The following is a 23,773-nucleotide window of genomic DNA, read 5'->3' on the forward strand; positions in this document are numbered from 1 at the left end:
TGCTGCTAATCAAAGGTACTTAAAAGATGTTGTTTTAACCTAACCTAATCCAGCGAAGCAATGTCGCCAGTGTATTCGGAACCCTCGCACAGGGAGAAGGCTTTAAATTATTTATTAGGTTAATGCATAGTAAGTTATAGCACATAAGTTAGTAGAGAACATATTATATGGAACTCCAATAAAATTATAAAACTCAAAACTGTTCACTCCAACAGTTTATTACATTTTTAAACTATAAAAAAAATATGTAGCTGCCACAGACCTACGTGGTTCGAATTGTAAGATAGTATAATGTGATGTAGGTAGATAAACAATTAATAATTTTAAAAGTCTTATCGCCTGAACATCATTTTGTAGCAATGTTTCGCCCATGCGCCAACAAATCACCTTATAAAGTTATTAACGCATTATTCATTTTCTTATCAAAACAGAAGAATAGGTACAGTCTGTATCGATTGAACGTAAAAAAGATACCTAATTATACATATTAAGTGATCCAAAAAGTATTCAAAAGGCAGCTTGATTATGAAAATTCAGCGTAATTCTTATCTATTTTACATAAGTGCTAAAATTTAACAACACTTTTGTTTTGTACCCTCAGAAGTGTACTTGAGATAGCGTCACAACACAAATTTTAACCCTTTTATTTCCGAACAAAAGTTTCAAGGAAGGGCCTTTGTTTCAAAGGCATTATCTTAATTAGTAAAGAGGTGTAAATTTCAAGAAAAACAATACTTTTACAAAACGACTTGTTTATTGTAATTGTAAGTAATAATAACAAAACTCATTACACTTTTTCTTATTGTGATCTTCCTTTGTTTGGCCATTTGGAAGAGGAAAGAAACCTCGAAATAAAAAGTTAAGTCATAAAAAAGTTGTATAAATTAAGAAGAATGACCCATATAAATTAATGATAACATTTTACTCCTGCTTATGTTTTATTTATAAGTAATTCTCAAATTCGACGGTATTTTAACATAATCCAAAATTAATTAATTAAGTCCCGAAACCCATAGTGGAATGTGTCCGAGTTTTACTTTTATATAACTTTTATCTCTGGACGAACAAACATGTTTGAACTGGAGGGAAAAAATGCCAAAGCTCCTAAACTTTGAGAAGTTAGATAAAGAATGTTTCGAGTTGATAAAAGGGAAAATACTCAAAGGAGAAAAAAAAGAAATAAAATTGTGTTAAACGTAATTAGGTCAATAATTAGTACAAAATCATTTTTGTAACACCCTGTATAGGCGCAAAATTGAATTTTGTAATCGGCCGACGATCAGCCTAGCTAGCTTCTGAAAGTAAGTCAGCGAAATAAGTTACTTGCGCTGGATTATGATTCATTGTGTGTTGAAATATTCAGGCATTGCAAAGTTGGGTTCGGGGTTTAAAGTTATTGTCTGATTTTCCGTAAGTTACGACTCTCGCCGGGTCGCTGCGGCTTCTAGAAGTTTCTGCCAAGTGTCTGACCTTTCAATTTCCTTACAATTGTTTTCAACCCCCGAATAATAAAGGTGGATGTGTATTCGTTTACTGCCCGTTTCTAAAGCGTCATCTGCTCATGGCTGGGTGGTAATTTCATACGAGTATGTGCCTCAGAATGAAACTTTTTTTGTTTAAAATTGTATAAAATAACTCCGTGTCATCGGATTGAGTTATTGAATTTTTTTGATTGATTCAGTGGCCTAATATAATAACAAATTCAAATCATAATGATGTCGTTAATTATAAGATTTCGATACATTTACTATATTATAAAGATATTTATTAAACTTTTAATATTAATCCAAACAGGTACAATTTTGATTCCTTTATTGAATTCCACTATATTATACATTATTTTAGTAGATTTTAACTTAGTTATGTATGTCGCGTCAGCATTGCAATTTTGCCATTATCGTCTACTTAGCTTCTAGTACGGGTTTTGCAATTTACGAAAACTAAAAAAGTTTAGGTTTTCATCTGTGTTCTCATCTGCATACATTGTCTGTCAAAAATTTCAGGATAGATTCCGCTAGAGGCGCCAGTTTGTATGCGAGAAAACGTAAACCTTTATAGTTTTCGAAAAACTGTAAAACCCGTATTAGACGTACTGTCAACGACGAATCAGTCAACGTTGAAAGACTTGAAGGAGCCGGGCATGCCGAGCACCTCTTCATTGAACCTCATGGTTGTCCTACACGCCTCGTTCGTCATCTCTCTCTCCGAATCTTCCATTCTTCGTATGTGATCCTCCGAGGAAACCTGCTTGAAGGTTTCATCTGAAACAATTTAAAATTACTCGTTGTGTGAATTTACGAGATGGTAGGTATTTTTACTGAAAATCTTAATCACTTAAAATTTCTTGATGGTATGCTTTGCTATTGCTTGATTGGCATATTTTTGTCTCACAATAAAACTACAAAACGGTTTCACAAGAGAAAGAGACTTTGAATAATTTTCCCTGAACTTTTAACTCTTACAGTACCTACAGTTCAAACAACATCGTAGTTTTGAACTCAGCAGCGAACACATTTTTCTACCTTGAAAAACTAACTAACTATCTATACATTATTTCAAAGAAAAAATGTTATAGTTAGTAGCCAACTTCAGAAACTAGCAAGTTGTTTTGACCGAAATGTAACTGCCAGGTTCAGTAGCTAATTCTATCTATCGATAGCTGAATGCAACTTTTTATGTGTGAAAGTCGTATGGTAGTAACTGTCAGCTATCGTAGATACATAGAGTATTGAAACTGGCAGTAACCGTATTGTCAATCTCATAACAACATACAGTTCTCCCATATTAATAATGCGCATGCAAATCTTCGCAAACTGTCGTATTCCCGGAAACACCCGAATCATTGAATCGTAAGAGCCTTTTGTATTTTGATCCTTGTTCGAAAGAAATAGTAGTCAATATCATGTGACACATAATCGAAAACAATTTGGGCGGTCGGTGGCTGTCACCGATCAGTCAAGGGTCTCAAGGTCAAGATCAGTATTACTTTTGTGGAATTATAAAGAGCTGCAATTACACATCGTTCTTGTTATTTTTTTCAAATGTGAATTCAATTTCAACTTTAATTATTTTTGACGATGCCATATTATGAGGCACATTTAAGAATAAAATATACGTCACATTGATAGACTTCACTTTGCCAATAAAGCCACACCCAAAAGACCAAGTTTGTAATTGTAATATTATTGTGAATGATCAGCGCTGTAAATACTTTTGAACTGAGATTTTAATGTAAACATTTTTATTAATGTGAAATAATCAGTGCTGTAAATAAATTTGAACTGAGATTTAAAAAAAAATATGTAAACCTGTGTTTGAAATCCATTTCTCCTTATAATATAAAGTTATAAACCTTGTGTTATTCAAACCTTCTTTCATCCATCTTTACATCAGCTTCAGTAAGACACTTGAAAAGTACCTACTGTAACATTTTCGAAGTAAATTTTAATATTATGGAATATTATTATTTTTTTATTATTATTAAACATTTATTTTCAGATATAACATCCATAGTGAATTAGTAAAACATGTCGAAAATTGTAAGTCAAAATATTAATATCATAGGTACATGCAAAAATTAAATTAAATTAGATCCGAAATAATAAATAAATATACTTAAATGTCATTTTAAATGTAAATTAAATTGGATTGAATAAAGTGAAATAATAAATTGAATTAATAAATCGAATTAATAAATTGAATTAATATATTCATTTCCTATTTCGGTTAATGTGTACACCTACGCAATGCCTCACAATTGGACTATCCATCCTATCCGCCAATATTATGAATTATCGAATCAAATTTCGTTACTGATAAATCAATTATCTCTTTTAGCACCAATTACATAATTCTACTAAAATTTCATGAAGAAAATGCACTTAACCACTCTAAATACATAATAGTTTTCTAACGCTCGGGAATACGAGTACGACCGTTGCCGAACAATGACGAAGATTTCTATGTGCATTATCAATTTTGGGGAACTGAACTCCTCGATCGTCTTCTGTCTGCCGCCGTAGTCGGCCGGCAGCATGCTCAGGTCCAGGTGTCCCGCCAGCTCCTCCGGGGCGCTGAGCACGTGGAGGCGGCTCTTCAGCTTGTCGCTGAGCGTCGGCTTGATCATGGCACTTTTGCACCTTGAAAAACTAACAAACCACCATCAAACCACCTATTCATTCTTTCAAAGATTGACGGTTGGTTAGTTTGACAAAGAACAATAGTGTAATCGCAGCCAAGAGCTAGTACGAGTACGGGACGCATTTGACTTGACAAGAGTTTTGCATCGCGCTCACTCTCATGACTCTCATCGCGCAGCCTCAAGAGCGAGCGCAACGGAGAACTTTTGTCACGTCTTAATAACGCCCCGTGCTACAGGTCTGAACTACCAAGACCAAACTGCAAAACTGTGTTGTGACTCTCACAAATACATACTGTGTAACTCCTCAATAGTCTTCTGTCCGCCGCCGTAGTCGGCCGGCAGCATGTCCAGGTCCAGGTGACCCGCCAGCTCCTCCGGGGCGCTGAGCACGTGGAGGCGACTCTTCAACTTGTCGCTGAGGGTCTGCTTGATCATGGCCACCAGGGTGCTGACCAGCTTCGAGGAGTTGATTAAGTACATCGCTTCTAGCCGCATCGCGTAGGCTTCCTGGAAATGAGTATAATATATTATTATAAATTCACATAGTATGTATACGCGTTTTCCGTTTAGGAGTTATTTTGGTGCTATATGAGTATTACTGGAACTTTTTCATTCTTCGTGAATGTATTACGTCAATCTATAGCGATCAGAGCCGCGAGCACAGGATTCGAAACCTCCGTTTACGTTGCGTATCGTCAAATGTCACTTTCAAAATGTAAGGCAAATTTGTTGGTTCCAAAAGTGGCATTTATTTTTTCCATATGTTTGTGTTGATTCGAAAATAGTGACATTTGACCATACGTTCTTTTTCCATATGTTTGTGTAGATTCGAAAATAGTATCGAATCCTGCGCTCGCGGCTCATGATACGCGTAGATTAAATCGTTTTCTAATTACATCTCAATTATTCTTATTCGACCTAACGTTTACATGGCTTTCATACGTTTACGTTATTGCACTAACAAAGTCAAAGTCAAATATTTTTATTCATCGTATAAATATAAAATTTTCTGATGAACGTCAGTTTTTCCAAACTACTCTCCGTTCGGATAAGAGGCTCTTTCTGTCTTAGGAGAAGAAGAATGAGAAGAAGAAGATGATGATCACGAGTAATGTACCTAAAAGTTCCTCCGGCCATTGACGTTCATATCTGTTCCATTATGTGTGATTACAACCCTTTCATTGTTCGTGAGTGTATACAATAAACGAAGCATGAACTTACAGTAGATATAGACATGGCCTTCTGCATCAGTATCGGGTTGAGCCTGGTGATGAACTCGTAGTTCATCTTCCTGAAGTCCAGCAGCCAGATCACGCCCGCCATGTAGTCGTGCGTCAGCAGGTACTCCATCATCTGGAATAGGGAATATGCATAATTTTTTTTAATACTTTTATTGGATAGTTTTACATCACTTTATTATAGTAAAAAAAAATTCAACGCCAAAATAAGTAATTTAAGGTATTTTAAAGAAAGTTAAAAAATTACAACCATCACGACAACTTTGAAATTCCCGTCAGGATGGCGGGCTGGTGTGACGTCATAATCTTTTAATTTCACAGCTCAGAATAATGAGTCTCGTCATTCGGCATAGATTTTTTACCTAATCAAGTAATCACAGAGTACTTTTGTATTTTCAACAAACCAATGTTGTCATGGTAACAAACGAAAAAGGAAGTGTATAAAGTGTGATCAGTGGCTGTTTTGTAATGGTAATAAAGTGTGACCAGTGGCTGTTTTGTAATGGGAGCTCGTAAATAGCTAGTAGTAGCTCTTTTGAAATGGGAGCGCGCAAACCAGAGGACCTTTGTACACAATATTACGCTATTATGGCAATAAAAATATAAAGTAATATTTGTATTGTATGTAAGTACTTACTGTAACTTTGGTTCTCAGTAAGAGAGGCTAGGGTTAGTGGTTCATTCTATTCTATTATGTGTGGGGGTGTAAGAACCTGCACCTGGCTCTCTTGAATGGAACCATTGTGCATATCTCAAAGGTCTAAACCCCCTTCCTAAGCTTGGACCATTTCCCACCACGCTGGTCCACTGCGGATTGGTGGGTTCACATATCTAAATGTGCTTAATCTAAATATTGAGGTTTCCTCACGATGTTTTCTTTCACATGCTACAGGATTATCCCCGAATTTAATTCTACAAAAATAATAATAAAAACTTTTCCGCAGCTGGCCACAGTTTACTCGTTCATACTGCGTAATAAATTTAATGTGTCCAGTTCTTCTGATTACGAGAATTCTTCCATAACTTAATTTAGAAAAAAATACCTAACAACTTTTGAAATATACTAACGACTTGTGTCATGTTCATGTCATAATACTTACAATACAAATTAAATTTTATTGTGTTGCAATATGGAGCATATTTGAGTGGCTCGTTGACTAGCGAATGGCTGTTTATGCCTCATTAAAAAAGAACAACTAGTGGCAGCCCATACACTACCAACAAAAAATATAAAAAGTCCTAAACTTTGCAAACATACAAGCATATCAAACAAGAAGTGGAGAGGTTATAGGAGGCTAGGATCTATTGGAAGAATTTTTATGTGATCCATCGTATCTGATGATCACAACGAGCATTAAAAACACTCGGTGACATTTACATTTCTTTGTTTACACTTGACATTTATTTAACTTCCGCCGTAAACGCAAAGAAGTTATTATTCTGAGATTGATATATAAAGAATTTTGACGTCACATCCGCCCTAAGAAAATGGGTGACGTTTCTCTGAAGTTAGAATTTACCGAAGTTTATTTGTACTTTTCAACTTCATTTACTTGCTCAAAAATAAATTATAATCAAAAATATTGATGGAGGCGTAGTTATAAAATAACAAAGTTTATTATAAATAATATTTGACCTTTATTTGAACCTCTTGCATATTCCCTATTACATAGAAAATGTGCTGAAAATCTCCTTAGTAGGTACAGAAGGGCTAGCACGGGTCACATTTAAGACATGACAAATGTTTTACATTGCGCTCACTCTCATCGTGTAGCCACAAGAGAGAGCGCGACGGAGAACTTTTATCACGTCTTAAATGCGCCCCGTGGTAGCGTTTCAGGTCGGTTGAAACAACTTGAATGTTCGTGAAGTTGGCTGTAATTACGCTTTTGTGCTTCGTCATGTCTCACACAGACTCACGCCGAGAAGTAGACAGACAGACCGACGGATGGAAAATAATGTCATACTATAAAGGTTCCTTTTTTCCTTTTACGGAACCATAATAAATGCATATAGGTACTCACGACGATGAGGTACCGGAAGGAGTAGAGCACGGTGAAGCGCTCGAAGCTGTCGGCGTGGAGCTGCAGGAACACCACCCTGTGGTGACCCCGCGTGGGCTTCGGCAGGATGCCCGAGTGACTGGAATAATGTCATCATTATGGATTATAGATACTTATTCTATACGTATATGTGTGTATTTTCTTTCTTTCTTATTCTATTCTATTATGTGTGGGGGTGTCAGTACCTGCACTCGGCTCTCTCGAATGAAACCTTTGTGCATATCCCCAAGGTCTAAACTGCCTTCCTAAGCATTTCCCACCACGCTGGTCCACTGCGGGTTGGTGGGTTCACATATTTAGATGTGCTAAATCTAGATATGCAGGTTTCCTCACGATGTATTCCTTCACCATAAGAGCGATAGTGTACATTGTACTTAAATTCAAAGAACTCATTGGTACAGACTGTCAGTGCCTGGATTCGAACCCGCATCTCTTTCGTGAGAAGCTGGCGCTTACCCGACTGAGCTACCACCGCTCGATAGATAGGTAACTACTTAGATAACTTCTGATTTCCGACTTCAGGAAATATGACAAAAAATATGCTTTTTTTTTACAGGTAATGAAAACCATAATAGCGTTTGGTTTTTGTTACCATTAATATATTATATAGTTAACCTTGAATAACATAACAATTATGTAGATAAAATCTTTTGTTTTTAAAACATTTTAATTTAATTATTTCCTTAAGATCCAAATAGAGTTAAATTGAGTAAAAAAAAAATAACACCTATGAATTGATGTTTTTTTAAGGATAACATACAGATAACTATAATGTACTTGTACTTACGCCATGGAAAATAGAATATCAAATTCTGTTTTTACATTGAAGTTTTTCAGAAATTCAGGAATCAAAAGTCTAGCCGTGCAAAGTTTGTCCAGTTTTTGCTTAGTTTTTTCGACGGAACCTTTGGAATTCATCAAAATCCTCTCTATGTAATCACGATCTGAAATACACATTATATATGTAGGTATAATTTTTCAAACGGCAATTCAAATAATAATATATATATTTACATTTGCGATAAATAGGTAAGTACTTTAATGAACCAACTTTTTTGGAGCTTTAATTCTGTAAGTCATTAATGTCCCAATAAATAAATGAAGGAATATTACTCAATGTCACCCCTCATTTTAAACTATTGGAAGTACTAGTCCTTAAACAAAAAAGTTATTTCAAAGTACTATAGGTACTTAAACAAAAAAGTTATTTCGTTTAAACAAAACAGTTATTTCATAAATAATTATAATCCACTGAACATTATTTTCAAAAACTTACCAAATTTTCTCACTACGAAATGATTTTGTTTCGCGATCCAATCTTCTATAGCATCGATCGTTTTTCTCAATACATTCACATCTTCATAGCCGTATTGCTTTCTTATTTCTTGTAATTGATTTGGATTAAACTCTAAATATGTATTCCTTTTTATTTCATTCATCTTTCAGCAGACTTTGTATACACTGGTGTATTTGTATTTACTTCAATAATTATTTGAATAAGTTATGTATGTTTTGAGAAAATTACATTATTATACGTGCGAACTAACCGAATAGAAACATAGTTATAAATAAAACAGAGATTCAACAAACAGGTATTCCGCATATACAGGGTGTTATCGAAATCATTCTTAATTCTACTTAGAATGTTATATGATGGCTAGTGTATTTTCCAATTTCATTTGATTACTTACCTACATTAGTTTTCAGATGTAATTTCAACATAATAAAGAAAAATATTTAAAAGATGCGAAATCGTATCCAAAAGAAGATCTTGAGAGATGGGGCCATTGTCCACCAGTGGATTACATTACATACTGATGACAACTATAATTTATTTAGATTTTTACCTTCTTCTGCTTAGTTAATATTACCGAACCGTAAACTTATTTCAAATTGTATTTAAATAAAATTTACCTATTTAAAATTTTACAGCAAGGCGACTAAAAACGTTTCAGGTATAGTGAAATTCCACCAAATTCAAGTAGGAACCTATAATTAATTATTGACCTTTAACTTTTAAGTTTATCTTTTAAGATACTATACTTCAGATCTAGAACATCCTGTAGACAAAATGCTTACCTTTTCATCCCAGGCATAATAATGGAGCAAACCGGTTCTTGATAATTTGAATAAACGAGGTTAGAATATCTACATCATCTGAAGCGGACAGCAACACTGTCTTTGAGGCCGAAGGTCGTGGGTTTGAATCCCGAATTTTTAAAATAAGAGTAAAAACATATTAAAATTAGAGATAATAATATAAAAGAGCGGTGGTAGCTCAGTCGGGTAGAGCGGTGGTAGCTCAGTCGGGTAAGCGCCCGCTTCTCACGCAAGAGATGCGGGTTCGATCCCGGCGCTGACATGTACCAATGAGTTCTTTTAACTTAAGTACAATGTATACCATCGCTATTACGGTGAAGGAAAACATCGTGAGGAAACCTGCATATCTAGATTTAGCACATCTAGATATGTGAACCCACCAACCCGCAGTGGACCAGCGTGGTGGGAAATGGTCCAAGCTTAGGAAGGCAGTTTAGACCTTGGGGATATGCACAAAGGTTCCACTCGAGAGAGCCAGGTGCAGGTACTTACACCCCCACAGAGAATAGAATAGAATAGAATAGAATAGAATAGAGATAATATAATATGCGTAAACAAGGAAAAAAATAAAACTTAGGTATTATAGAGTAGGTAGGTATATTTAAAAATGATGTAATCAGTAAAGTTGTTCGTTAGTTTAGGCAGTCTTATAGAGCCTAAAATGGAAATATGGTATGATGTGGGAGTGGCAGTGTTGGCCATGGTAATGACCTCTGGAGACCATACCTGGCCACCCTGTATTAGTTTATTACAGTAAATCAGAAATCAGCAATAAAAAACTTACCTTAATTTACAAAATATTTTGCTATTCAGTTTTTCCTCATCCTGCTACGCTAAGCACCTCTTGTCTTGACGATTCAAGGACACAAAACCAAAAATCGTCATTATACAGGGTTTTGCAAAAAGGGTATACTAAGCCGAAGCCATGTAGGTACATGTGCAGCATGTTATATCTAAGCCCGAAACTGAAATCAGAATTAGAAAATTTTAGTATGGAAAAAAAAAATTTTTTTTCGCGAATTTCCAAATTCTGATTGCAACACCCTGTATAGTAACTCATTATAAAGGTAAAAATTCAAAAAATTCAAAATTTATTTATTTAAAAAGGTAAGTGACAACCCACCAGTATTAAACAGATTTTCATAAATGTATGGAGAAACGGCGGCGTTGGCAATGCCGATGAAGTGGACGCACAAACTTGTATGAATTTCAATACAAGGAATACTGAATGCGATGCGTCCGTTTCGTACGATGCCGAAAGGTGGAGGGTTACATTTATGTCTAAGTAGGTATATCTTTTTGCCTGCGACTTCTGCGGGATTTGCATTTGTCTACCTAATGTCTGGTGGATTTCCCCATAAAAATGTTTCTTCTATACGGTTATTCCTAAACATCTTGTTGTGCTGAGGCACCTGGAAAAGGTTTAATGTTTACGTAATACATACTACCTGCACTCTGCAGCTACTCTCTTATCTGCGATCATTAATAATTTTCTACAAATTGTATTTAAACAATACCGGTAGTGGCTGGATGAGGAAGGCCGAGGACTGACTTTTGTGGCGTTCCTTGGGAGAGATATATTCCCAGCAGTGGAAGATTATTGGCTGATGATGATGTATTCAACTAAAATAATTCATTTTCATCGTAGGTACAATGTAAACAGCTAAATATCGAGCAATAATAAACGTATAATGCATTATGGTAATTGGTCATAGAGGTGTCAATGAGACCAATTAAAATTCTAGCTCAAGCTTTTTCCTATTGCAGTATAATGAGAAAATAACTTGATTTATTCGCAACACAATTAAACTCCAACTACGTGACTATGTAGGTAAATAATTGTGGATTGAATGGATAATTATTATACAATGGACTAGCAATGGATTCAATTATCTTGTGACATGATAAAGGCCTATATTTTTTTTAAATGTGGATATAAAGAACCAGGGATAAACTTTTTAAAGTAAAGAACACACTGGAATGTATCTACATATTATTGAACCATAACCATGATATTGTTCACCAACACGCGCTAGTACAGCGTGGTGGACTAGGCCTAGATCCTTTCCTTCATTGGAAAGAAACGTAATGGGTTGTGATGATGATGGTATTATTAAATGAACATAGGATTAAAATAAGCAACGCAGCCGATCTTTCAAACATCTACGGGATCCATAGTTGTGGTAAATCTGTGGATCCATACAAGTTATTTTAGATTTTAACGTTGGGATTGATGGCGCTGGTACAGTATTGAAATCATAGACACAGAATAAATCATTATCAGAGTAAAACCAATTCCAGATCACCAAATAGATTTAATTGCTTTAATCGACGCTGAAAGTCTTGAAGGAGCCGGGCATGCCGAGGATGTCCTGGTTGAACCTCGTGTGGCTGCGGCACGCCTCGTTGGTGGCCTCCGCCGCCGCCGTGTGCATGCGCATAATGTGTGACTCAGAACAGACTGCCTTGAAGGATTCGTCTGGAAGAGGAGACAGAGATTTAGATATTATTTATAGTAGGTTTTCATCGACGTCATCAGCCTGTTATCGTCTATGTACTGCTGGTTTATATCCATCTAATTAATATCCATCTAACGTCCAGGTTTCCATTTTTTTATAGGTTATTTGAGGAGCAGTTTGAATCTTTATAAAAAAACTACCAAATATACAGACTGCTGGTAAACAATAGTATAAGAGAGATTAGTGCTAATTCAAAACCACTTTAGTTATACTATTACAAATCTCGCTTAGTATTCATCTAATAACGTATTTTTTTTACAATTTACCTTACCATCGTATTCATAACCTTACCTGCAAGATCAGCTATAGACTTCAGATCGCCTCCGTAGTCAGCCGGCAGTAGCTCCCGGTCTATGTGTCCTTCCACCAGCTCGTCAGGGGAGCCCAGCACCTCGATCCGGCTCTTCAGTTTCTCCGGAAGAGCTTGTTTCAGCATCATCAGGAGTGTGTTCAGGAACCTTGACGAGTTGATCAGGTATATCTTTTGTAGCCTCATAGCGTATGTTTCCTGTTCACAACCAGTTTTTAGGTTATAAAGATAAGTTAGCCCAGACATGTAATTTTGCTTTGATGAGACTTGATTGGTGTAGTATTGAAATAGTTTTCCCTGTATCTATAATTTATATTGATATACATTTTTTGTGTACTTTTTTACTGTACAGATACTATTAGAACACATCTCAATTATCCATTATATTCCTCCTACGAATACTTACAGTGACAATGGTAATTGCTTTCTGAACAATCAAGGGGTTCATTTTGGTGATCAGCTCGTAGTTGATTTTCCTCGCGTCACACACCCATATAGCACCGGCTGCGTAGTCTTGCGTCAAAAGAAACTCCAAAAGCTGCAAAGTGGGAATGATGATAATTTAATTTCTTCATTGCTCGTGAGTTTATTGTACCTGAGTATATTTCTTTAGATTTAGTATTACCGATATCCAATATCTGGCAGTGCTCATGTGTGTGTACTGTGCATAACTGTCGCCGTGAAATTCAAACAAAAATATGCGATGGTGATCCGTTGTAGGTTTTGGTAGGATAATAATACGCCTGTAAAAGATCAAAAGTGGTTACTCTTGTTCAGTTTAAATACCCGGAATATCTTTACGACACAGAAAGGATTTATTAAATTATGTAGGTATGTACAATTAAACGCGAATTTCACTTCACTCAGTGGTGAAAGTATTCATCAATAAAAAAATTACGTAAATAGTGCGGAAAGTACCTACCTATTCATAAGCAATACTTACGCCATTGTAAAAAGTGTTCCAAACTCTTCCTTCATGTTAAAATTTGAAAAAAACTCCTTCAACAAAAATCTAGCTGTGCACAGTTTGTCCAGTTTGTGTTTAGTTTTTTCTGCGGAGCCCTTGCAGTACATCAGGAAGCGTTCTAAGTAATCACGATCTGGAGAAAAATAGTAGGTAAATTGTATATGCCGAAGAACCGATTACCGGTGGGGAAAAGGATTTCATGAGTAGAGACCATAGTCTAGCAAGAGTAGAATGTGACATCCTCCAGCCCCTGGATGAGAGGATTGAGTGTTGTGGGCCTAGTGGCGCTCCTTGGGTGAGGCCTATGTCCAGCAGTGGGCGATAATAATAATGATGTAAACCTAGTGTAAATTATTTTATAAATTTCTGGCTCCACTGGCAAATATTTTTTTAATAATTTACAACATGATTGTATAAAACTGACATAACGAAGCAGACAACTAGCCAGAACAATACCCAAAGTATACCAACTCTTCTTCTTATCATTCAAAGGTCAAACAGTTCAGGACTTACCAAACTTTCTTACAGTGAAGTGATTTTGTTTCGCAATCCATTGTTCTATTCCATCGAGCACTTGGTTCAAAACTCTCACATCTTCATAACCAAACCTTTTTCTTACTTCTTGCAACTGATTTTTGTTGAAAACTAAGTACGGATTTGGTTTAATTTCATTCATTTTGGATAAGTTTAATACATCGTCTGACTAGTGAGTGAGGGACAAATGTTTACTAAAATTTATCGCAGAAATTGTAGCGTACCAGATAGTTGCGGATCAAGAACCCAGGCCACAATAAACTTAGATAAAACTAAAATACTAATGTATTTTTTTTCGCCGTCTGACGACTTCCTACGCAAAAACCAGTTTTGAAAAAAAACTTTGAATATTTTTGTATGATTTTATTTTGGAAGTAAGTACCTAATTATTCTAGCTTTGCTTAGCGAGGCACGGCTGGTTGGTGTCTTTATAAGTTACCTTTCAATACCAGTACAGTATTCTTATTATTCATCAAAAACCGTTGTCTTAAATAAGAAGGTACTTGTCAAGGTTTTCCATTTCCCATCAGTAGGTGTGCTGAATTGAGACCGACGAGCATGCTTCAGCCTCGAATTCACTAGGGCACAAGTTCTGAGACTGTTACAGAACATCTAAGGTGCGTGTTCTCAGAACATTTTGATAACATGTCGCCCGAGGAAGTCGTGGCAGAGTGCTGCGTGCTAGAAGTCGCGCACGCGACACTCTGCAACAGCGGTCGCTAGACTGATGTCGCTGGAAGTTCTGTCTCGCGAGCCAAAACACGGAACCTGTTCTGCGACACGTAGATGTCGCTGTATAGTCGCGTGCGACGTCGCAGAACAGAGCGCGACGTCGCGGCGACACGTAGACGACATGTGCCTAGACATGTTCTGCGACGATTTGTCGCCTAGTGAATACCAGGCTCAAGACTCAAGTTGTATACATTAATTTTGTATTCATTTATTAATTATAAATTTAAATAAATCACAGGATAAGAATAAACAAAGTTTTAATGAACTTCGTAGAGTGTAAAAAGATAGACTCTTACAGTTAGCGCTATAGATACGGTTAGAGCAGACCTTTTGGCTTATAATAATACGCCAAATCTCCATGGCTGTATGTTTGCCAACTGTCCTCCGACTATCCTCCACCACAACAACTGGCCCGCTTCCACTTTAGTTCGCTTTAATATTATATGTATCAATAAAAAAAATTAACACATGAGCGTAATTTTATAAAGTCTTATATTACATAGAGGTAAGAACTTAATAACGAATGTACTATGCATAGGGAATACAAGCCCGGGATCCCGCTCCCCGGGATCCCGGGATCCCGGTCATTTTCCAGTCCCGAAATTTTTGGGATTAAAATTTGCCAATCCCGGGATTTTCGGGATTGACAAAAAAGGGTAAATTAGTATGTAAGGGTATTCTCGTAGCTTTGTTGTCATTAGTTAAATGACAAATTATTGTTTTCTACCCGTGTGATGTCACAGATGTCATAATTTATACGTAAACAAATATGGCTGACACCGTTTTCGCTTGTTTATGAAAAGTAGAACTTTTAAGTTAAAGTTTTGCAATTGGCAAGGTTCAAAACAAATAATAGATTATTTTGTTTGGTCTAATAGATTAATTGCTCATATTAGACCTACTTTAAAAAAGAGTCAAGTAGCCTATTGTTTATCTTTTTTTAAGAAGTATATATTTTTTCAACTAAGTATGGTCTGACAAAGTTAAATTATAAAAAAAAAAACACGCACTCACGCCTTGTACTAATGTACTCCCTTGCGGGGTAGGCAGAGGTGCATTGCTGCACCCACTTTTCGCCAGAGTGTTATGTTAGTCCCAATGTAATAGGGGGCGGGCCTATTGCCATTTTACGGGCACATCCAAGACCCGAGAACAAATATCTGTGTTTAAACAAATATCTGCCCCAGCCGGGAATCGAACCCGGGACCATCGGCTCAGTAGTCAGGGTCACTAACCATTACGCCATTCGGTCGTCTATAAATACTGTGTCTCCAATAAACCTAAAAACTTTGATAAACCTAAATACTGTGTCTCCAATAAACCTAAAAACTTTGATTCGTCAGACGTGTTTTTGTTTGTGACCTTAATCCCGGGACTATCCCGGGATCCTGGGATTGTCTTCATCCAGTCCCGAAATCCCGGGATCCCAAATAAAGGCCGGGATTGTATTCCCTAACTATGCATCATATTGAATATTTTTTTCTCAAATAACCAATAACACAACAGAACAATATACTTATCGATATCTAACATCAAGTCCAAGTTTAATCGACGCTGAAAGTCTTGAAGGAGCCGGGCATGCCGAGGATGTCCTGGTTGAACCTCGTGTGGCTGCGGCACGCCTCGTTGGTGGCCTCCGCCGCCGCCGTGCGCATGCGCAGAACGTGCTGCTCAGAGGACAGAGCCTTGTATGTCATCTCTGAAAGTATTATGGATTTTTAGTAAAGGTTGCGTAAAAAATTGCTGTTGTATCGCTAGATGGCGTTTATTTATTTATTTATACTTTATTGCACAATTTACTACAGTACAATAGGTGGACTTAATGCTAAAAGCATTTTCTCCCAGTCAACCTGCAGGAGGTACAACGAGTAAAAGGCTTTCGTTGAAAGCAAAAGTTTCAAGGGCATTGCAAAAGTGATCAAAGATGTATATTTCATAGGTAGGCAGAGTTTGGACAAGAGGAAGTTCTGACCACCCGCTTTCATGATTTTGTTGCATGAACAGCAATACATTTTGTACAGATAATAATCTTGATATACTTATACAGGTTGTCCCAAAAGTCAACGTGATGCCTTGGAGGGCTGATAAACCAGCTCAGGAATGACAAGAATATCGCAATACATATAGTAAAAAGTCAACAGTTTTAATGAAATTAACACTTTTATAAAACGCTGAAAATCGACACTTCGGGTCAGCTTTAGGCGTGCCTCCTGTACAGACGGGCTTTTGGGACTGTATAACAATACTAACCAGCCAGTTCCTTAATTGACGGAAGATCGCCACCATATTCAGCAGGCATGATCTCCCGGTCCAAATGCCCTTCGACCAGCTCCTCCGGAGTGCTCAGCACCTGGATACGTTCCTTCAGCTTGTCACTAAGAGCTTGTTTCAACATGCCGACGAGAGTGTTGATGAATTTCGACGAGTTGATCAGGTATATTGTCTGCAGCCTCATTGCGTAGGCTTCCTGTTGGAACAAGGTGAATTTATTGTTTATCTTTGGATTTATTTTTATTGTTTGTCGTCAGTTTACAGGGTTGTTGATTTAGGTGTTTAGAGAATGGAATTTCACCCATAACCACACCAAAAATATTGCAATTATCAGGTTTTTTTTCGCAATGTCAGAGGGTTCCATTTATATAAGATTTTCATTAGGTGCCTAGGTGCCTAGGGTTCATTGATGTGCCATTTGGAAATTCAAATTGATGAAATATAGTATATTTGATAAAACTAAAATACTTACAGTCATAATGGAAATAGCTTTCTGTAGAACCAGGGGGTTCATCTTGGTGATAAACTCATAGTTGAGGTCTCCTCACATCGCACAGCCATATCGCTCCGGCCGGGTAGTCCTGGGTCAGGAGGTACTCTAGCATCTGGAAAAGTCGCGTTTCAATCAACTTAAACATCACATAAATACGCACGGTAAGTTTATTAGATAGATACGTTTTAGATAATACACTCACGGGCAATGAAAAGGTTCCACTGAGAAAAGCACCAAAGTGCTCCTAAACGGAAAAGGCTAGCATGAAAAAATTGGGGTCGTTTGAATCTTTTCTTTGCCCGTGAGTGTAAAGGGGATGCCTAGGAAGCATAGGAAATACATTATTGACAGACGAGTATATTATTTTACCATGGACAGACCTGGAACATAGGAATAGAAGACGTTTTCTGACAGTACCTACTCAAATACATGTACGCTCACTATCAATGAAAAAGTTCCACCTGCCATATGCCATTGCCATGCCTTTTCATTACTTGCGAGTGTACCTACGAGTATATGATGACGTATTAATGTGTACAAATATTTGCCTAGCACCAATGCGACATTTATCTTGATTACCCTTTAGGATTACCCTTTACCCTAGCTGTATATACCCAAGAATAGAGACCGTACCGCTATCCAATACCGGGCAGAGTGGAGGAGGTTGTACTTCTCGAAGCTATCGCTGTGGAGCTCAAACAGCAGGATCCGGTAGTGGTCTTTGGTGGGCTTCGGCAGAATCGCTATATTTCTGAAAAAAAATATATCAATTGGTACTAAAATCACTGACGCGCTCTATAGTAGTAATAAGAAGAAAATCACCGCATTTTTTGTTTGTGGTGATTAGGCTTTACTAGTTTCAAAAGTAATATTTTTAAAAAACACAGACCTAAAAAAAATACAATTACAGGATGATTTAAGTAATTGAAGCTTTGTATATCCTAACTATCCTAACTAATATTATAAATGCGAAAGTTACTGTCTGACTCTCCTACTATAGAATAGATTTAACATATTAGCTTTTGTATTTATTTCAGACAGCTGAAAAACTTTAATACCGCGATGTAGGATCTTCATATTAATTGACCTCGGTTCTATACAAGCTCTCTGTATTGCGCTTTTAGTGCCATCTGTTGGTTATATCCGGAACTGTCTGTCTGTCTGTCTGTCTGTTACTCTTTCACGCCAAAAATACTGAACGGATTTGAATGAAATCCTAACTAATAAGTATTATAAATGCGAAAGTTACTGTCTGACTCTCCTACTATAGAATAGATTTAACATATTAGCTTTTGTATTTATTTCAGACAGCTGAAAAACTTTAATACCGCGATGTAGGATCTTCATATTAATTGACCTCGGTTCTATACAAGCTCTCTGTATTGCGCTTTTAGTGCCATCTGTTGGTTATATCCGGAACTGTCTGTCTGTCTGTCTGTCTGTTACTCTTTCACGCCAAAAATACTGAACGGATTTAAATGAAATTTGGTATACATATGGTCTAGACCCTGAGAAAGAACATAGGCTACTTTTTATTGCGAAACGGAGGTTGTAAGGGGTTAAAAGGGGGGGTTAAAAGTTGTATGCGAATACTTAATTTTAAAAGATAAAAATACTACGGCTGACTGTCGTAGTGGTTAGTGACCCTGACTGCTATGCCGAAGGTCCCGGGTTCGATTCCCGGCCGGGGTAGATCTTTTTTTAAATAAACTTTATATTTAAGCACTTGATGAGCAATAATTAAACATTTTGTTCTAGCGTTTTTGAAACTTCGACCTGTGAGTGGGTGAAATAGGGGTTCATATTTTGTATGAAGTTCGTCATTTTTGAAGATAAAAACATTATATTTTGTATTTAGGCATTACATATAATCACAAAAAAATAATAATTAGCATTTTAAAAAAATCCCAGTGTGGGGGTGTAATATAGGGGTTGAAAGTTTTATGGGTGTTGAGTTTTAGAAGTTTAATTTATATAGTAGCTATGTCCGCTCCTAGATGGCGTTGTCGGGTATTCGTATATATCGCTGTATGGTTTGATTTTAGCTGATGTACTTATAGTTTGTATGTATTTGCAGTAAGTTTTGGAGGTCCTCGAAAACAACCCAATAAACGACTGTACTTTTCAATACGAGGTTTCATTCATTGTCATTTGGTTCTTAATAGTTCTTATGCGTCATTTTTGAAGATAAAACCATGAAACTTATTACGTAGGTGTTTAGGAAAAATGTGCAGAGATTTTCTATACGGAATTCCCATGACTGACAAGCACACGATATCAACGCACAGGCTAAACGTAGCGTAGGCACTTGAAATTTGGAAGGGACGTAGCTTAGGTAGGTACCGTATTTTCCCACAAAAACCGGAGTTAGCGGGATTTCCCCGCACGCGTTCATACAAGTATTCATTGTAACGCGTGGAATATGCACACGAGATGCGGGAAAATGGCGTGCTATCCCACGTGCGTGATGAAATCTGCATGCTGTTAAAACAGCCGTAAAGCTTAGTTACAATAGGATATTGCAAGATACCTAGATTTTTCAATCTAACATGTCTGCACACCTTAGTAAAGTTATGGTTTTGTTTTGAAAAATGGGAGTTAAAGTGAAAAAAATAAGTAAGTAGTATGAAAAAAACCAAAACTGCTTATGTTAGATGCTTGAAATAAAAAATTTATAAATTACTATTCTGCCATTGCTATACAAGTCTTTGCTCAATGAAGTCATGAAAATCATTTTTAATCAAGTATCTTCGTACTTATTTGTCAATTTTCATCTTATTTACTACCACCATGGCATGTTATTGGGTAGGTAGTTCGGGAGTCGTCCACGACAAAATAATTTTAAGGCGAAGCGAAGCTCGCGGGCAACAGCTATTTATAATAAGAACTTTTAATCAATAAAAAAAAGTTTAAAAGGGGTTTTGTAGGCTTTACATACAGAGAGGTTAAGTACCTACCTATATGATTATATTATTGATTGACTTACGCCATAGTGAACAATGTTTTAAACTCTTCTTTTATGTTGAAATTTGCAAAGAAATCGGGCAGCAGGAACCTCGCCGCGCACAGTTTGTCCAGTTTCTGTTTAGTCTTTTCGGAGGATCCCTTGCAGTTCATCAGGAAACGCTCCAAGTAGCCGCGATCTGCGAAATAAATATTTCAAAAAAAAAATAATATTTAGTCTCTAGAATATAGAGGGTGCTGTAAAAAGGGCAAGCCGAAATGGGGTCATTCTAAACTATACTTTTATACGATCAACGACTTTTAAATTCGCGAAAAAAATGTTGACTTCTCCATAGAAACTTTCTTGGTCATGAAACTTTTGTCACATACGTAAAAACGGATCAGTCACATACATAAGTATATTATGTAAACAGCACACGTGAAAGTATAGCAGCACGTTTGCATACGAGGTAGGTACTTATCCTAACTAATCCTAACTTCCTAACTAATATTATAAATCCGAAAGTAACTGTGTCTGTCTGTCCGTATCTTACTCTTTCACCGCAAAACCACTGAACGGATTTGAATGAAATTTGGTGTACATATGGTCTAGACCCTGAGAAAGGATATAGGCTACTTTTTATCCAGGAATTCCCACGAGAATTTTTTTTAAGGCGAAACAAAGCTCGCGGTAACAGCTAGTAAAATATAAAAGGTGTACCTTAAACACCCCATTGAGCGCTGGTAACTGAAATCAAACGATGAAGCACTTACAAAGTTTCCAAACTATCAGAGAACTTATCATGTGGCAGTAACAACGTTAAAGATTGTTTATTGCCTGTTTATTGAAAGTTGAGAGTCTTAATAGGAAAATGAGCTTTGCTTTTGCATAACTCAAGGTTATCCTTTCCAGCCCGCTGGGTCGAAGACCTTGGACTAGGAGCCGGTTATGGTTGGATGAGAAAGGCTGAGGACAGAGTGCTGTAGGGCCCATTGGGCCAGGACGGACGGACGGACGGACCTTCAGAAGTGGATGGTGATGATCCGACCTGGTACGATTAAGGAGGCTCACTCTGTATGACGAAAAACTAATCTTCGGAGCGCTGCGCGAGCCACGACTCTATCTTGATGTATAAAAATAAAAACGTACCGATATCACGACAGCTCTCGTTCGTTCGTTTTAGTAATGTAATGTCAGTATAGACTATAGAGTAACCCTCGTGTTGTGATGTGGATGCGTTTATGTCAGTGTATCACAAAAAAAATGCCTAAACTTACCGAACTTTCTTACAGTGAAGTGATTTTGTTTAGCGATCCATTCTTCTAAGGCATCCAGCACTTGGTTCAACACTTTGACATCTTCAAAACCAAACTGTTTCCTAATATCTTGCAATTGATCTTGATTGAAACTTAAAAGTGAATTTTGCTTTATTTCATCCATTTTAGTTGTTATTTTTTTATCATCGTCCTTAGGAGTGAGCGCTTATTGAGTAATAAAAACCGGTTATTATGTTTTATCCTTTATATATGTGAGCTCGACTTTAATCACTGACCACGGCTAAGTTAATCATTTTTTTTCTTTAAACTAAACTTCCTAGTTTGTAGGAAACCTGTTCTAAAAACTTACCTGTTTCTAGATAATAATATGCTCTTTTTGAGTTTTGCTAACCAGTTAGGTAAGTGGGATACATGGTGATACATCAATTATTTTGGTACCTTAAATAAAGATTAGCAATACCATACGGAGCTACTTCGCACTATCTACAATGATGTAAGTATAATAGTAATCCTAACTAATATTATAAATGCGAAAGTAACTGTGTCTGTCTGTCTGTCTGTCTGTCTGTTACTCTTTCACGCCAAAACTAATGAACGGATTTGAATGAAATTTGGTACACATACGGTCTAGACCCTGGGAAAGAACATAGGCTACTTTTTATCCCGGAATTCCCACGGGAAAACTTTTTAAGGCGAAGCGAAGCGCGCGGGAACAGCTAGTTGGTTATAAATATCTTTCTCTTATTTTCTTATCATGTTGTGATAAAAAAAAACTTTTACTGATCAGATTATTATATATTAATTGAGTACGTATACTTTTGCTAGGTTTCTTTATATTAAAACTATTAATGAACTTGAGTTTGAACTTTTACTTATGCTTATAAATGTTAAATCGATAGTAATTTTAACCCCAGACGGAAAATGAGGGCTGTTATAAGTTACACATGTCTGTGTATAAATATGACTATGTTAGTGTAGCTCAAACACGGCTGAACCGATTGATTTTCATTTTTTTTTATATGTCGTAGTTTAATGTTACCCCGAGTGATGTTAGACATGTTTCATGAAAATCGGTTCAGTTCTTCATAAGTTATGTGACTTTTGGTGTTGAATTTCGGGGGGTTTTAACGTCATGTTACAAGCTTCGGACATTTTTCAATGAGATGCAGCGGCTACAATTTTCAGGAAAGCGCTTCAAGTGTCATCCAACTGTGTCGCTCCAGTGTGACACACTCTTAAATTTAATAAGAACCCGGGGTTTAAAGGGGCCGCCGCTGCCGCCGCCGGCGTGTGAGTTAATAAGTACTTGATATGACTATAAATAAATCCTATTTACGAGTAGGTAGGTGTATTACGTATTTGACGACCGAATGGCGTAGTGGTTAGTGACCCTGACTCCTGAGCCGAAGGTCCCGGGTTCGATTCCCGGCTGGGGCAGATATTTGTTTAAACACAGATATTTGTTCTCGGGTCTTGGGTGTTGGTATTTATATTTAGTATCTATCTATCTATGTATTTGTGTAGATATATCAGCTGTCCGACACCCATAACACAGGTTCTACCTAGCTTGGGGTCGGATGGCCGTGTGTGAGATGTCCCCACATATTAAAACATAATATGTAGTACTTACGGTCTATCTATGTTGAATAGTTAGGAATAGAAATGAAACTTATTCAAACACCGAATAAAAAAACTTCATCAACTAAAGTATTCAAAGTTCTTTTATAAGTATATATACTCACTAACTTATACCTATCTATGTATATAGGTTTCACTTCTTTACCTAAAACAGTACTTATACAATTACATAGAACTTAGTTTTTTTATGAAGAGCTGTTTTAAGACCACCCTATGATTCCGGTCATACATGCCTACGCGGCTTCTCCGAAACTGATAGTGTAATTTCAATTATGTTCTCACACAATATGTCCTGTTTTCTATTAAGTTACTTTTCTGCAAAGACTGTGGTAACTCAGTTAGCTGCTTCTCATCCCTTGAGTCTCAGGTACTCTATTAATAATCAGGTAGGTAAAAAATCCACTTAAAAGCCTTCTTTCACTGCAAGTGGCAAGTAATTTACTGGAGATCCGTGAGGGTATGAGAGCTATTCGTACTTTACCGTTTTCATCTATCACGTATTACTTTTAACGTTTTAACGAGAAGTACCTACTTGAGACTTTCAAA

The 23,773-nt window shown here is 36.7% G+C and overlaps 2 protein-coding genes across 2 annotated transcripts; both read right to left on the bottom strand.

The window, feature by feature from the left end:
• Positions 1-1,795: 1,795 nt before the first annotated feature.
• On the bottom strand, positions 1,796-9,013 carry LOC105397754. The gene is made up of 6 exons (XM_048626304.1): positions 8,719-9,013; positions 8,230-8,386; positions 7,404-7,521; positions 5,363-5,494; positions 4,435-4,648; positions 1,796-2,261 (listed from the first exon to the last, which is right to left on the bottom strand). The coding sequence occupies exons 1-6, from the start codon at positions 8,879-8,881 to the stop codon at positions 2,107-2,109; spliced, it is 939 nt and encodes a 312-aa protein (XP_048482261.1). The 5' UTR covers positions 8,882-9,013; the 3' UTR covers positions 1,796-2,106.
• Positions 9,014-11,842: 2,829 nt separating this feature from the next.
• LOC119693861 lies at positions 11,843-21,811 on the bottom strand. Its single transcript, XM_038118697.2, has 12 exons — positions 21,590-21,811; positions 20,355-20,511; positions 18,002-18,119; positions 17,424-17,480; positions 16,855-17,071; positions 16,158-16,303; positions 13,852-14,041; positions 13,315-13,471; positions 12,997-13,114; positions 12,778-12,909; positions 12,353-12,569; positions 11,843-12,021 (listed from the first exon to the last, which is right to left on the bottom strand). The coding sequence occupies exons 1-12, from the start codon at positions 21,750-21,752 to the stop codon at positions 11,867-11,869; spliced, it is 1,827 nt and encodes a 608-aa protein (XP_037974625.2). The 5' UTR covers positions 21,753-21,811; the 3' UTR covers positions 11,843-11,866.
• Between the last annotated feature and the right edge of the window lie 1,962 nt (positions 21,812-23,773).

This window comes from Plutella xylostella, chromosome 16 (assembly GCF_932276165.1).
Source record: "Plutella xylostella chromosome 16, ilPluXylo3.1, whole genome shotgun sequence".
In the NCBI taxonomy this organism is placed as follows: domain Eukaryota; kingdom Metazoa; phylum Arthropoda; class Insecta; order Lepidoptera; family Plutellidae; genus Plutella; species Plutella xylostella.

What these genes read in the sequence shown, in the direction of transcription:
- LOC105397754 (XM_048626304.1), bottom strand. Translation starts at nt 8,881, where the DNA reads ATGAATGAAATAAAAAGGAATACATATTTAGAGTTTAATCCAAATCAA. An exon ending in CCTTCCGGTACCTCATCGTC is followed by an intron (nt 5,495 to 7,403) that starts GTGAGTACCTAT and finishes TCCCTATTCCAG; the next exon opens with ATGATGGAGTACCTGCTGAC. An exon ending in GACTATTGAGGAGTTACACA is followed by an intron (nt 2,262 to 4,434) that starts GTATGTATTTGT and finishes AAATTGTTTCAG; the next exon opens with ATGAAACCTTCAAGCAGGTT.
- LOC119693861 (XM_038118697.2), bottom strand. Translation starts at nt 21,752, where the DNA reads ATGGATGAAATAAAGCAAAATTCACTTTTAAGTTTCAATCAAGATCAA. An exon ending in CTTCACTGTAAGAAAGTTCG is followed by an intron (nt 20,512 to 21,589) that starts GTAAGTTTAGGC and finishes TTTATTTCGCAG; the next exon opens with ATCGCGGCTACTTGGAGCGT. An exon ending in AAAACATTGTTCACTATGGC is followed by an intron (nt 18,120 to 20,354) that starts GTAAGTCAATCA and finishes ATTTTTTTTCAG; the next exon opens with AAATATAGCGATTCTGCCGA.